The following is a 15,355-nucleotide window of genomic DNA, read 5'->3' as shown; positions in this document are numbered from 1 at the left end:
TGCCTAGGCAAGGCAGCCTGCCCTGCTCTGTGCTCTAGTCTCTACCTTACCTGTGCTCTCACCTGTCCTACTCTACTCCTGTACTACTACTTCTGTGTTAGATAGATTATTGTACTATAGTATTTTGTAGTTAGCAAGGCCCAGCTTTACTGCTATACCTGTCCTGCTGTATCTCCTCTAATCTAGTCACACCTGTTGAATTATTTAGCTAGATTCTTCTATTGTTTAGTTAGTAGTACTGTAGTCAGTGTACTCTAGTCTGTGTATAGGTACCGTCCGTCACCACGTTACCTAGGGTCTTTGTGTGCGCAGTGCACATCTGCGCTGTCCGCACCCTCTCGTTAGTGCTACACCCGTCCTATTTTTTTCTATTACTTCTGTTGTGTATTTGCTGACTTGTACTGTAGTATGTGTATAGGGACACCGTCAGTCAGCGTCAGCTAGGGTCTTTGTGTGCACAGTGCGCACTCTCTCGTTAGCGCTACACCGATCTCTGCTGTAGAGTACACCTGTCCGTCACCTCACACACCCACCACCACCAGTTCCACTCCATTAAAGTACCCCACTTGTCCCACCCGCCTTTACATACATAAGTTTTTTTTTTCATTTGTTTAATATTAAAAATATACAATGTCTGGCACTGGCAGCCGCGGTGTGGGAAGGGGCAGCAAGGGCAGCAAGGGCATCGCCAAGAGAGGAGGTCGTGAGCGTGGCAGCCGCGCCACCACCACCATGTGCAGTTCTGCATCTGCACCAGTGGCTATTCCGCCATTAGCCACTGGCCATGGACGCCTTGGCCGCCCAACAGCTGGGAGTCACGCTACAGAGACACAGCAGCAGCAGCAGCAGCGTGTGGCCCAGATATTCCTCCCACCGCCAGGTTGTAGCCGTCCTATTGAGGAGAAGGACGCAGAGGCTGTGGTGGAACTGATGGTGGATGAGCAGGCCACCATTAGCTCTGGAACCGAGTCCTCCACCCCCGCCACCACTCCTGTTCACAAGAGCAGCAGCAGCCGCCCAGCACTGCCTGGGGAGCAGGAGGAGGAGGAGTGCAGTTCTCCAGCCCCAGCGGGCGACATCAGCACCCTGTCACTCAGCACCTTCTTATCCCCAAGCACAGCGGGGTTATGGAGTGCTGTTGCGGAAGAATTGGCGGAGGAAGGAATGCTCATGGGCACTTTGGGGGATGATGCTTTGGACAGTCAGACAGTGGTGACTGTCCATCCGCCCATGCATGCAGAAGGGGAGTTTGGGGGATCCCAGCAGGACATGTTTGTGGAGGGGGAGGATGATGATGACATTGTGAAGGACAAAGACTGGTTGCCAGGTCCTGGGAGTGGGGATGTCATCAGCTCTGAGGAGGAGGAGGAGGAGGATGCGTCTGCGGGCCTTGCTAGAAGGATCAGCATCGCAGGCATGGGCAGGATCACAAGTGGGCGTGGTATGCAGGCCACACAGCGTGCTGATCAGGAGACGAGTTCTGCCAGTGCCACCACCAGCCGCACCAAGAACCCCCCCCCCCCCAACCACCACAGGGAGACCAGCGGCAGCAGCACCTTCCAGCCGAAGGGGCAACTTCACCTCCCCAATATGGTATTTTTTCACCCTTCCATATTTGGAGTGCAAGTATGCCACCTGCAACCAGTGCTGCAAGCAGCTCAGCAGAGGGAAGGAGCCCTCTGCGTTTGGCACCACCTCTCTGGTCAACCACCTTGCAGGGAAACACTTTCACGAGCATGAGGAGTTCATGAAGTTGAAGGAAGCTGGCAGTGGCAGTGGCAGACCCGCCACCACTGCGAAGCCGTCGGCAGCAGGAGTGCGTCAGCAACGCACTGCTCCTCCTCCCTCTGCAACTCCTGCCGCCGACACTGAGGCCTGTTCTGGCAGCCAGTCCTCAGTGGTCTCCTCTGCTCCCTCCACTGCTTCCCGTGCCAGCAAAAGACCTCGCCAGACCCTGCTCAGCGACACCTTCCAGGGGTTGGTCAGGGTTCTGCCTCCCAGCAGCCATCACGTGCGTCAGATGAACGGCTTGCTGGCATGGGCCATGTGCTCCCAACTCCTGCCTTATTCCCTTGTGCAGGAGGGGAGCGACATGCGTGCGCTCCTGATGTGTGCAGCCCCCGATTGGCCAATCCCCAGCCGACATTATTTTGCACGCACGGCCATCCCTGAACTCCACCGCTCTGTGATGGCCAATGTCGGGAGAGGGCTGGAGCACGCGGTAGCTCAACGGGTCCACGTCACCATGGACTCATGGAGCAGCCGGTTTGGGACAGGCCGCTATCTGTCCTTCACCACGCATTGGGTCAGCTTGGTGGAAGGGGGTGAGGAGGGGGGAGCAGCATCGGGCACTGTCAGAGCAGCAGCAGCACCAACAACGCAGTGGGTAGTGCCACCATGTAGGGTCAGCGGAACAGCAGCAGGTTCCTCTGATCCGCTTCCATCCTCCGCCACACCAGCCCAAACCCCCCGCCTCCGCAGCAGCGTGAAGCCCCACCACTGCCAAGCGCTGCTGGAATTGGTCAGCCTGGGGAAGACCAAACTGACGGCGAACCACGTCCTGGCCAAACTCCGAGAGCAGGAGAGGAATTGGCTGACCCCCAGAGGCCTCAGAGTCGAAGAGGTGGTGTCCGACAATGGGGCAAACCTGGTTGCTGCCATCAGCAGGGGAGACCTGACCCACATCCCCTGCCTGGCGCACTTCCTGAACCTGGAAGTCCAAAAGTTCCTGCTGACCTACCAGGGGATGGACCGACTCCTTGAGGTGGCAAGGAAGGTTGTGCGTCACTTCCGGCACTCGCCTGCAGCCGTGGCGAGCCTGGAAGAGGTGCTGAAGGAGCTGCACCTGCCACAGCACCGCTCATGCTCGATGTTCCAACTCGCTGGAACTCCACCCTGGCGATGTTGGAGCATCTGGTTGAACAGAGGCAGGCTGTCAGCCAGTACGTTGCACAAGCAACAGTTACCTCCCTCACTGAAACTGGGCGTGCTGCCACCAACCTTCCGTCCATCATCTCCACGGAGGACTGGGGGCACATGCAGCAGGTGTGCTCAGTCCTGGCACCCTTCCTGCAGGCCACCAACATGGTGAGCAGGGACCATGCAATGGTGTGCGAGTGGGTCCCCTTGGTGTGTGTGCTGGACAGGGCCCTGTATGCACTGGTGGAAGAGGGAGCGGCAGCCTTGGACCAGCAGGAGCTGCAGGCAGCTTCACAGGCCACCTCTGATAAGGAGGGCTCGGAGTTGGTGGAGGTCCCTGACCTTGCTGCTGATGAGGGGGAGCAGCAGAGCGCAGCTGGACTGGTGCAGGGGTGGAGAGAGGATGAGGTGGAGGAGGCAGAGGAGGACAGCAATGTCGGCTCTGGGGCTGCCGATGATGTGCCAACAGACGTGGCCAGACTGTTCCCAATGGCAGCGCACATGCTGAGGTGCCTGCGCAAGGACCCAAGGGTGATCCAGATGAAGCAGAGGGAGGACATCTGGATCTGCATGATGCTGGACCCACGTCTGAAGGGGAAGCTCAGCCAGTTCCTGCCAGCGGGCTTGACAGCGTGGCCCCTGTTGATCCCATGGAGTATTGGGTCAAGCACCTGCCGATCTGGAGCGAGCTTGCGCAGTACGCCCTGGAAGTGCTCTCCTGCCCCCCTTCCAGTGTACTGTCAGAGCGTTGCTTCAGTGCAGCCAGTGGAGTCGTCACTGAGAAGCGATCTCGTCTGTCTCACAAGTCTGTGGACAGACTGACGTTTCTCAAAATGAACCAGGCTTGGGTGGAAGGCGAATTCATGGCCCCTGTTGTCGGCGAGAGGGGTACATGAAGTGACGACTGGCACACCCACATACACCTGCTGCTGCTGCTGTTATATTTCATCCTGATGTCTGTGTCTCCACTGCCAGGGAACACATTACAAGGTGCTGCTGCCCAAGCGCCACCAGCTATTACGCTCAACAATAGCTGCATTAATTTGAAAAAAAAAATTGTAATTATTTTAGAGGTGTCCGGGTTGAAAACTGTGCTGTCCCAATTGTGTATTGGACACAATGTGGGCTTTACGACCGCTGTCTGGAACCGCATGCTGTTCATTTACAGCCCTGGAACCACCGCTAGGAACCAGGGCCTACTATGTCTCGCTGTCTGCCCTCCTGCCTGCTGCCAAATGCCAGTCTGCCACACACACTTATCCTCCTCACGCTGCCTGCTGTTATATTTCCTCCTGCTGTCTGTGTCTCCTCTCCACTGCCAGGGAGCACATTACAAGGTGCTGCTGCCAAAGCGCCACCAGCTATTACGCTCAGCAATAGCTGCATTAATTTGAAAAAAAAAATTGTAATTATTTTAGAGGTGTCCGGGTTGAAAACTGTGCTGTCCCAATTGTGTATTGGACACAATGTGGGCTTCACGACCGCTGTCTGGAACGTCATGCTGTTCATTTATGGCCCTGGAACCACAACTAGGAACCAGGGCCTACTATGTCTCGCTGCCTGCCCTCCTGCCTGCTGCCAAATGCCAGTCTGCCACACACACTTATCCTCCTCACGCTGCCTGCTGTTATATTTCCTCCTGCTGTCTGTGTCTCCTCTCCACTGCCAGGGAACACATTACAAGGTGCTGCTGCCCAAGCGCCACCAGCTATTACGCTCAACAATAGCTGCATTAATTTGAAAAAAAAAATTGTAATTATTTTAGAGGTGTCCGGGTTGAAAACTGTGCTGTCCTAATTGTGTATTGGACACAATGTGGGCTTCACGACCGCTGTCTGGAACCTCTTGCTGTTCATTTACGGCCCTGAAACCACCGCTAGGAACCAGGGCCTACTATGTCTTGCTGCCTGCCCTCCTGCCTGCTGCCAAATGCCAGTCTGCCACACACACTTATCCTCCTCACGCTGCCTGCTGTTATATTTCCTCCTGCTGTCTGTGTCTCCTCTCCACTGCCAGGGAACACATTACAAGGTGCTGCTGCCCAAGCGCCACCAGCTATTACGCTCAACAATAGCTGCATTAATTTGAAAAAAAAAATGTAATTATTTTAGAGGTGTCCGGGTTGAAAACTGTGCTGTCCCAATTGTGTATTGGACACAATGTGGGCTTCACGACCGCTGTCTGGAACCTCATGCTGTTCATTTACGGCCCTGAAACCACCGCTAGGAACCAGGGCCTACTATGTCTCGCTGCCTGCCCTCCTGCCTGCTGCCAAATGCCAGTCTTCCACACACACTTATCCTCCTCACGCTGCCTGCTGTTATATTTCCTCCTGCTGTCTGTGTCTCCTTTCCACTGCCAGGGAACACATTACAATGTGCTGCTGCCAAAGCGCCACCAGCTATTACGCTCAACAATAGCTGCATTAATTTGAAAAAAAAAATTGTAATTATTTTAGAGGTGTCCGGGTTGAAAACTGTGCTGTCCCAATTGTGTATTGTAGAAAAAGGGTTCTGAAGGGCACACCATCAAGGTTATTGTCGGGTGCTTGACACTGGGACATAGGCAATGTCTCAAGTATATCTATGGAAGAATGTGTCAGCACACCGCTTTTCCTTTAAATCAAGCTCTTTTAATGAGCCATACGTCACAAAAGGTACAAAACCGACAATTGTTTCGGGGGCCTCACAGGGTCCCCCTTCTTCAAGGCGTAGTTGGTGGTAACTACGCCTTGAAGAAGGGGGACCCTGTGAGGCCCCCGAAACAATTGTCGGTTTTGTACCTTTTGTGACGTATGGCCCATTAAAAGAGCTTGATTTAAAGGAAAAGCGGTGTGCTGACACATTCTTCCACCAATTGTGTATTGGACACAATGTGGGCTTCGCGACCGCTGTCTGGAACCTCATGATGTTCATTTACGGCCCTGGTACCGCCGCTAAGTACCAGCGCCTATTATGTCAGTCACATCACACTGCCTGACACACATTACTCCTCCTCCTGTAGCTGCATTGAGCTTCTGCTGTCTGTGTGCTGCTACCACTGCCAGAGAGAACAGAAGAAGAACTATTTTCTACTGCCACCTGCCCACCCACTCTCCTACCGAGTACCGACTGACTATTACCACACACTACAAATAGCTGCAAGCCTGCAACTACTTCCTCCTTCTGCTGATGTCTGTGTTTTACCACCGCCAGGGTACACAGAAAAAGGCGCTGTGGCTTGCAATGTGCCACTACCTACCTATTATGCCATCAACACAAATATAACTATGGTGTTATTAAAATAAAATATTTCCACAAATGAAGTAAAAAAAAATATTACAAAAGAAAGGAAAACCAAGACACATAATATAATGATAGAGAAGAAGAGGAAGAAGAAGAAGATGAAGAAGAAGAAGATATAGAAGAAGAAGATATAGAAGAAGATGAAGAAGATATAGAAGAAGAAGATATAGAATAAGAAGATATAGAAGATGAAGAAGATATAGAAGAAGAAGATATAGAAGAAGAAAATATAGAAGAAGATGGAGAAGAAGAAGATATAGAAGAAGATGAAGAAGATATAGAAAAAGAAGATATAGAAGAAGATGAAGAAGAAGAAGAAGATATAGAAGAAGAAGAAGAAGAAGAAGAAGAAGATATAGAAGAAGAAGAAGATATAGAAGAAGAAGATATAGAAGAAGAAGATATAGAAGAAGATGAAGAAGAAAAAGAAGAAGATATAGAATAAGAAGAAGATATAGAATAAGAAGAAGAAGATATAGAAGAAGAAGATGAAGACGACATAAATGAAGACTTCCAACAAGCATTTTGGACACACCTTCTCATGCAAACACTTTTCATGAAGTTAATTTACTTTTTTTGAGACCTTTTTTATAACTACTACATCACCACATAATCACTTGATGTTTTTCTTCATAAAAAAGGTGGTTTCATGCATCATTGACCTCCAATACAAGTTTTACAAGCTATTTGAGGCCAGCTCGAATATTTTACTCGAATACAGACTCGGATAGTGACGTCGGATATCCGAGGTCGAATCGGATATTCGATTACATCGGATATTGAACTTCGAGTGAATTCGGATAGTTTACTATCCGAATTCGACCAAACTCGAATAGGATAATGAGGTATCCGAGCAACACTGGCCATTAGTGAGAGAAAGGTTGACGAGGGAGGTTAAGGCAGGTGAGATTGTAGAGCATAGGGGAGTAATAAGGTGAGAGAGAATGGGGTTGAGGGGTCATGAGTGGGACAAGATTTGGAGATGAAAGAGGAGATAGTGAGTTTGGATAGTGGTGAGAAGATCATTAGGGAGGGTATAAGGTTTGGGGTTTGTATGGAGAGCAGTCACTACTTCCTTGTGTTTGGCTGATTCTCATTTCCATATTTTTCGCATTAGCACCTGACTATGTCACCCCCCATTCTGGTATCTGATCAGAAGCCATGATACCTGCAACAACAACAGCTACAGAAATTCCCCTAATTAAGTTGTCAAGCGTGTGTTTTTCCAGCTACTGTCAAAGTAGAAATTAATTCTGTCTATTAACTTGTATTGTGAAATCTCGGAAGCAGTTTTCCCCTTTTGTCTGCTTCAACTGTGGCCCCTCCTCCAAGTCGCTTTGTGTTAATGTCTCTGTAAGAGTGTTCTCTGAAGTCAAATATTAATCTGAAGTCAGCATTATTATTCTGAAAATCAGCAAATATTATTCTGAAGTCAGCATACAGGATTGTTTGCTCCTTTCCTATGACAGCCTTTACTTGTATTAGTGGGCCCACCTAACCACCAGCCCATATCGCATGATCATGTATTTTGTACCGTTTGTATAACTTTGTTCTATGTTGTATAACTTTGTTATGTCTGTCATCCCTGTATCATTGTATGTATTTATTGTCCAGCACTGCATAATATGTTGGGGTTTTATAAATAGAATAAATAATAATAATAATAATGGTCAGAAATGTCAATTTTAGATGAATTTCCGCTTTCAGATAAGTGTCTTTCTGATTTCTGCAGAAATTTTTTTTTTTGTCAATGGTCAGAAATGTCAATTTTAGATGAATTTCCGCTTTCAGATAAGTGTCTTTCTGATTTCTGCAGATATTTTTTTTTGTCAATAAAGTTAGTTCATTGTACAAATTAAAAACATTTAATTTGGGGAACCCGCTATTTTTTGCAGATGTACGCAATTATGTGAAATCCACATTTCCTATCAGCAAAAATTTCCATGGTAATCCGATTTCTAGGGTAAAATTCTGCATTTGCTGATAGGTCCAATGTTTCTGAGTCTTCTGATTGGCTCAAAATGTTTTGGTAATGTGTTTTTCTGCAAATTTCTGATTTCAGTATGCAGTTTACCAAACAATTTAGCGAACGCTTTCTAAGCCATCCTTGTTTTTTTCTGCAATATGGTATTGAGAAGTATGCACAGTACATTCATTTCTGAATCGGTCGAGTCGCACTTTCTGGCCATCCACCAATAACAGTAACTAGGTGGTGAAGCGTGCAGGAAACCTCCCCGGATACCACAGGGACTTCAATGTAGTTCAGCAAGTAGAAATCCGCACCGCTTCTGTAGATAAATCTTGTTTTTATTGATTACAAAAACATACTCATTAAAAAGAATCGTAGGGCAAGACAGTCCACTGTTTCGGACTCCTGCCCATCTTCATATTGCCCGGGCAACATGAAGATGGGCAGGAGTCCGAAACAGTGGACTGTCTTGCCCTACGGTTCTTTTTAATGTGTATGTTTTTGTAATCAATTAAAATAAGATTTATCTACAGAATCAGTACATTCATTTCAGCATGGCACTGACAACAAGTGTTCCTTACAACTTGAAAATGTAATTCAGTATGGCACAAAAAAAATTCTATGTACAGCAGCATTATGTGCAGATAATTAATTTAGACAGACTGTCTTTCAGAGTACCTTAAATCACAGTGCTGTCTACATGTCTGATGTGTTGATCAGATCTGTCTGATGTATTGATCAAAGGATTAATTACTCACTGAGGAAATAATATGGCTTTTATAGCATTAAAGTAAACAATTTTAAAAGTTAAAGCTACCGAAAAAAAATATGTTACAGATAGGGACAACTGTAGGATAAGTTTATAATCATGAGATGAAACTGAATTAACTCAGTTGGTTCAGGAGAACACGTGACAAGCTAATGACATATATGGCCAGCTAATGATGATGGAACTCACTATCCTCCCTTCCAACTACTTCACTCTGCCACTGACGTTTTGTGAGAGTAGGAGTAAGGATGGCCGACAGCATAGTAGATGAGTAACACACACACGCACACATTGGGCAGCATGGTGGCAGAAGGGGGAATCTCACCTTGCTGCATTGAGTCGCGGTTTGAATCCCAGCCAGAGCACTATCTGCATGGAGTTTGGATGTTCTCCATGTGTTTGCGTAGGTTTCCTCTGGGCACTCCAGTTTCCTCCCACATTCCAAAAATATACAGATTAGTAAATTGGCTTCCCCCAAATTTACCCTAGACTACAATGGACATATGACTAGGGTAGGGATTAGATTGTGAGCTTCTCTAAGGGACAGTTAGTGACAAGACTAATACTTACACACAACAAATAGGCAAAGGAAAAGGCATGAATGGATATCAGGCAGCTGAAAGGAACTTCAGACTGATGCTCCCAGCTATCAGCTGACAGACAAGACCAAGGCTTGATGGAAGTGGTCTACCCTGGAAGTATTGATTAAAGTAGCTCGAACAGAAGGAGAGTAAATACAGTACTAAACCTGAATTATAGTGATACAATCTCACAAAGGCACAGTAACTGTAAGAAACTATACGTTGGTTGCTATTGGCAACAACACTACACCTTTGTTCCGGCACCAGCAACTCATTAGAGCTGCAAATCACAGGAAGTGAGATAACTTGACTCTCATCACAGCAACAGCATAGGAGATAGAACTTCTTAGGCATCCTCAAAGTTTAGGAGTTTATTCAGTAAACAGATATACAGTACATGTGGTTACATCTTAGCAAAGCAGATTGTTCTGTAGTAAGTCCTTTGCGTTGCAGCTCTTGGCTCCCTTGCATGGAAACCAGGTTTTCTCTTATGTCTATCCTACGTTACATCTAGGCTACGTTGCTCTTAGTCCTATATACAGCATACAGTTAGATAAGATGACAAGACATATTATAAATAAAAGTAAAGGGTTGAAGCCAGCAGTCACAGGAGGCAGAAAGAGTGACTCTCCACAGCCTGTCACCTGCTTTAATACTGGTCACTAAAGAGTTAAATGTGAGATCATCTGAGCCATACCTCCAAGCCTACAACTGGCTCAGACCCTTGTGGTATCATGACACACACAGTTGTTACTGCGCATGGCCTGGAAAGTCCCATGTTCCAGGCACCGGTCATCTTGTTCTGAAACATAACTGATGTTTACAGAATAAGACTGCCTATCTGTCTGTACATCAGGTAGATAAACTCTTTAACCTTGGGTGGTTCTGTGTAAAGCACAAACACCCATGTTCCAGTGTTTCTAAAAATGCTGTTTGAAGGGAGACTCTGCACATCAAGTCTTTTAACTAAACTCAGTTCAGGTAACTGAGGCCTAAGACTTCAATCATATAATACTTAAATTATAACAGTAACCTCAACATAATACTGAACCTCATTAAAGATGATACAACCTAAAGTCAAATACATTTCACAGATCATTTTTATAGGACACAAACAAATATGTTTTTTCTCTCTTTTTCTCTTGCACTCTCTCTCTGCCACTCCCTGCTGGACTGTCAAATGCAAATGCAACTTATTTGCAACTAACTGTATGCTGCATATATTGGTTGTTAGTTGGAGTTGTTGTCCTAGTGTCTAAAATTAATTTCTGAACCGTTTCAGAAAAACAGACAGATTCAGGTGACACTTGAAAAAGTTTACATCTGACTTTGTATGATAGAGAATTATTTGATGAGAAAGAAACAACTCATGAGAACAGCTAATTAAATAGGGAATAATATTCAGCTCCTATGCAATTAACATTTTCTCCAATGTTTTTTCCTAGGTGACATTTTAACACCTTATCAATAAAATGCCTCTTAAAGAGAAACTGAAGCGGAAAAAAAAATTATGATATAATGATTTGTATGTGTAATACAGCTCAGAACTAAAACATTAGGAGCAGAGACACAAGTCTAACGCTGGGTACACACTTTGGTTCCTGCACTCGATGCCCCACTCAATTCCCGTCGATTCCCGGCCGCTTGATTATTTCCGACATGTCCGATTCGCGTTTTTATGGATCGTTAGGTCAATTTGGCATACGTCACATGAGAATCGACCTAACAATCATCGAAACGTAATCGGAAATGCTAGGAAATAATCGAGCAGCCGGGAATCGAGCGGGGCAACGAGTGTGGGAACGCACCGTGTGTATCCAGGATAATGCTGTTTTCAGTACAGGAAGAGTTAAGAGACTCCAGTTGTTATCTATGCAAAAAAGCCATTGAGCTCTACGACTTTCAAAGTTGATTTCTGAAGGTTGTTATCTGAGCTTTCAGTAAAGGATTTTCTTTTTTTCTGCCAGAGGACAGGTCAATAGTTCACAGTCTGCTCTGTAAGAACATTCAGAATGCTGAGTGTTGTGTAAGCTGCACATATTAGAGAATGATGCAATGTTATGAAAAACACTATGGGCTTGATTCACAAAGCGGTGCTAACCTACTTAGCACGTCTAAAGTCTTTAGACGTGCTAACCAGGGTGCTAAGTAGGTTAGCACCGGATTTCTCAATCAGATCGCGCGCTAATTTTGCGCGCGCAAAGTTTTACTCGCGCTAAGTCCCATAGGCTTTAATGGGCACTTCGGGCGGAGCGCCCTGCGCTCTGTGCAGTACGCGCGTAAAGTTTTACGCGCATAAAGTTTTGCGTGCGTAAAGTTTTATGTGCGAAAAGCTTGTTTAGACGTGCTAAGGGGGTTTTCACAGGCGTGCTAACAGTTAGCACCGCTTTGTGAATTAAGCCCTATATAACAAAATAAAAATATGAGAATATTTTTTTTGCTACTAATCTTCTAGTAATTATCCGTACTACACAACCAATTCATTATATCATTCTTTTTTTCGCTTCAGTGTCTCTTTAAGCCACTAGCAGTGATGAAAATGCTCAGAATTATTTTACAATACTGAAAAGTGCTAAAAAGTGGTTTTAAAGAGAAGATAAAAAATTATCTCCTAGGAGTAACTCAGGAATAAAAGTTAATTACATATGTATGGGCCCTTTTCATAAAATGCATTTTAAACCACCAGCAACCAAGAAAGTACTATTCCATCCCCACTAATTCATAAGCATGCCCTATATAGTTGGGTATAGTCATCTAGGGCACAACTTTAAGCACTCCCAGACTTGCTTCACCCTAATTGTCTTCGACTATACATTGTTTATTATGTCATGGTGTTATTATCTCAAGTCAAATGATGTTAATTGATATTATGTTATTTGGCTTTATCAGAAGCCTTGTTGTATTACGTTAAAAACTGAAAAATTCTATAAAATCTTTGAAACACAAAATAATTTTTATAATATGTTTTCACCAACTATTAGGTACTTTTTCAATTGTAATATGCTTTAAAGTTATTTTAAAGGGGTTCTTTCACGAATGAGGAAAAAAAAAAGTTGTTTATGCATAAACTATTAAACATCATTCTAAAATAGTGTAAAAAGTTTTTTTTTTAAAAAATGAATGGTTTCATCAATACAACAAGTAATGTAAATAGTGACGGATGACAGACTGGGAGGCTAATTCATTTGTTAAGGGTGTTTTTTTTCTTTCTTTTCACAATCATAACTCCTGCCTAAGTAGTTTTCAGTGGTTTAACCCACTTCTAGCAGGAATCTCCATTATAGCCCAAACAGCTGACCTCCGCTGAGCTGCTCAATATGTGTTTACATTGTTGCTAGGCAACCAGAGGCCGGTGCAGGGACTCATTTGTGAAAGAGTCATAAGCTGCTGTGAGAATCAGTACCATCTACACCATATGCTTCTTTGTCAGATTCCATTCAACTTGATTCGATTCATTTATTTGATTCAATTCAATTTGACATGTCCAATTCATGATTCGATTCAATTTGAATCGAATTGAATCAAATCATGAATCGGACATGTCAGATTGAATTAAATCAATTATTCGAATCAAATTGAATCGAATCTGACAAAGAATCATATGGTGTAGATGGGACTGATTCTCCAAGCAGCTTATGACTCTTTTCACAAACGAGTCTCTGCACCGGCCTCTGGTTGCCTAGCAACAATGAAAACACAAATTGAGCAGCTCAGCGGAGCTCAGCTGTTAGTGCTAAAATGGGATTCCTGCTAGAAGTGGGCTATACCACTGAAAACTACTTAGGCAGGAGTTATGGTTGTGAAAAGAAAGTAAAAAAAACACCCCTAACAAATGGATTAGCCTCCCAGTCCATCATCCGTCACTGTTTACATTACATGTTGTATTGATGAAACCATTCATTTAAAAAAAAAAAACTTTTTACACTATTTAAGAAGGATGTTTAATATTTTATGCATAAACCACTTTTTATTTTTTTTCTTATTCGCGAAAGAACCCCTTTAAAGAGAATATGAGAATGATCTCCTAGGAGATAACTCAGGAGTAAAAAAAACAGCTGAATATTCATTTTTTCACCTGAGTTTTCTCCAAGGTGAAATTTTCACAACTTGAAAATAAAATTCTTTTTTAACCACTAGCAAGAAAACAAATGCTTAAAATACTTTTGATAGTACTCTTTCACCTACTTTTTGGTACTTTTTCCATTGCAAAGTGTTAAAAAGTTATTTTAAATTGAAGATGAAAAAATATATCCTAGGAGAAAACTCAGGAGAAAAAATGAATTGCATATGGCCCCATGTGTTAAAATATCTAGTTTATTCAGTTAACTTTACTCCTGAGTTTTCTCTCATACATCTTCATCTTAGCTACAAAACAACTTTTTAGCAGCTGGCAATTCAAAAAGTACTAAAAAGTAAGAAAAGAAGTAACATCAAACTTATTTTGAATATTTTTTGCTTGCTGGGACCAAAAAGATGTTTTATTGATCAGTTTTGAAAACATCTCTTGTGAGAAAGGACAGGAGAAAAGTTAATTGAATAGAGACTTGGAACTCAGAGTACCGGCTTGATTGGGCCCTTTCTTGTATTTGTTATGTCATGTTTAATGTAACTCCATATTATTTATTTTATTTATATCCATATTATTTATTGTATTTATTTATATTATTTATTGTACGGCACATAAATGATAAAATAATCTAAAGTGGGAGAAATATGGAGGTTGCTGTCTCTATTTCTTTTGAAACAATGCCAGCTAGGTGGCTGTAACATTCATTTGGCTTGTGCTTCATACAGCTGTAACAGGTATGCTCCAGCAGAGTCAGAGTGGAGTCAAAGCACCTGATCTGCATACTCATTCTGGGTTGGTGCTTTTCAAAGCAGTCCACACATGATGCAATCTTGATTGTACAATCTTACCACTTCTTTATAGCATGAGAGCTTACATAACCACTTTCAGACGGCAGTGATTGAAAACTATGCCCTGTTTAGAGGCTGTTATTCCTGCCAGGGTGTAGATTTCACTCACCACGCCACTCGCTCTCGCCGCTCTTTCTTCCGCCAATTAAATCAGCTCCTGATTGGCTCAAAGAAGTCTGCCATCATAGAGATGGCAGAGTGGATGGGCTGAGGTGACGAGCGTGCTGCATGAATGGCAGTAGCGGCAATTGAGAGTGGCAATTCACTTGTATGCACTGGTTTCTGGTACCAACGGTCTATGGTCCTTAAGGGGGCAGAGACCGATGGTACTGAAGGGATTAAACAACTTGTTCAAAGCATTCACAATCTGTTGACCCTTATACCATATAGATGTGGTAAGATTATACAATCAAGATTGTATAGCATATGGCCACCTTAAGAAAATATAGTCAGGGGATTTGAATAGCCATATAATTAGCATTTTTAAAACTGATTCAGCAGTCGCACATTCTATATTCCTCTTCCTCTTAAGTCTAAAATATACCCCCTGCAGAGTCTGTGCAAGGTAGATATCCCACTGAAGAGCATTCACTGTTCAGACTGTTCTATTTATAGGTGATATGTAAGTGTGTCTTTGGGCTGAAAACTAGTTTAGACCAGGAAAACTCATTTGTATACATGCCATCTTTAAGGAAGAAGAATTACGGAAGAGTGGAGAGGCAAAATATGCACACTTGAGCGATGAACTACATGTATTAATTGAAGTGTTTGGTCCGCCGGGAGAAGCTTATTCACGCATGAGTCATGCTTTGGAAGAGATTAAAAAATTCCTTGTTCCGGTAAGTGCCAGCTATTTGTCAGGTCAATGATTCACAATATTTATCACATCATCGTATTTTATGTATGAGGGCACTGT

The 15,355-nt window shown here is 44.1% G+C and overlaps 1 protein-coding gene across 4 annotated transcripts in view; it reads left to right on the top strand.

The window, feature by feature from the left end:
* Positions 1-15,355, top strand: part of KHDRBS2 (KH RNA binding domain containing, signal transduction associated 2) — a 588,641-nt gene that overhangs the window by 235,300 nt on the left and 337,986 nt on the right. For 3 of the 4 annotated variants that reach the window (XR_011031439.1, XR_011031440.1, XM_068281437.1), the window contains exon 4: positions 15,132-15,278. The exons of the other annotated variant lie outside the window; for it this stretch is intronic. Coding sequence is in view for 1 of the 3 variants with exons in the window: in XM_068281437.1 (XP_068137538.1) it covers positions 15,132-15,278 (147 nt within the window). In the remaining 2 variants the exon portion in view is untranslated. The remainder of the gene's footprint in view (positions 1-15,131; positions 15,279-15,355) is intronic. 4 annotated transcript variants of the gene reach the window in all.

This window comes from Hyperolius riggenbachi, chromosome 4 (assembly GCF_040937935.1).
Source record: "Hyperolius riggenbachi isolate aHypRig1 chromosome 4, aHypRig1.pri, whole genome shotgun sequence".
Lineage (NCBI taxonomy): Eukaryota > Metazoa > Chordata > Amphibia > Anura > Hyperoliidae > Hyperolius > Hyperolius riggenbachi.
The sequence above is the reverse complement of the archived record's forward strand: the minus strand, read 5'-3'. Positions and strand labels throughout refer to the sequence as shown.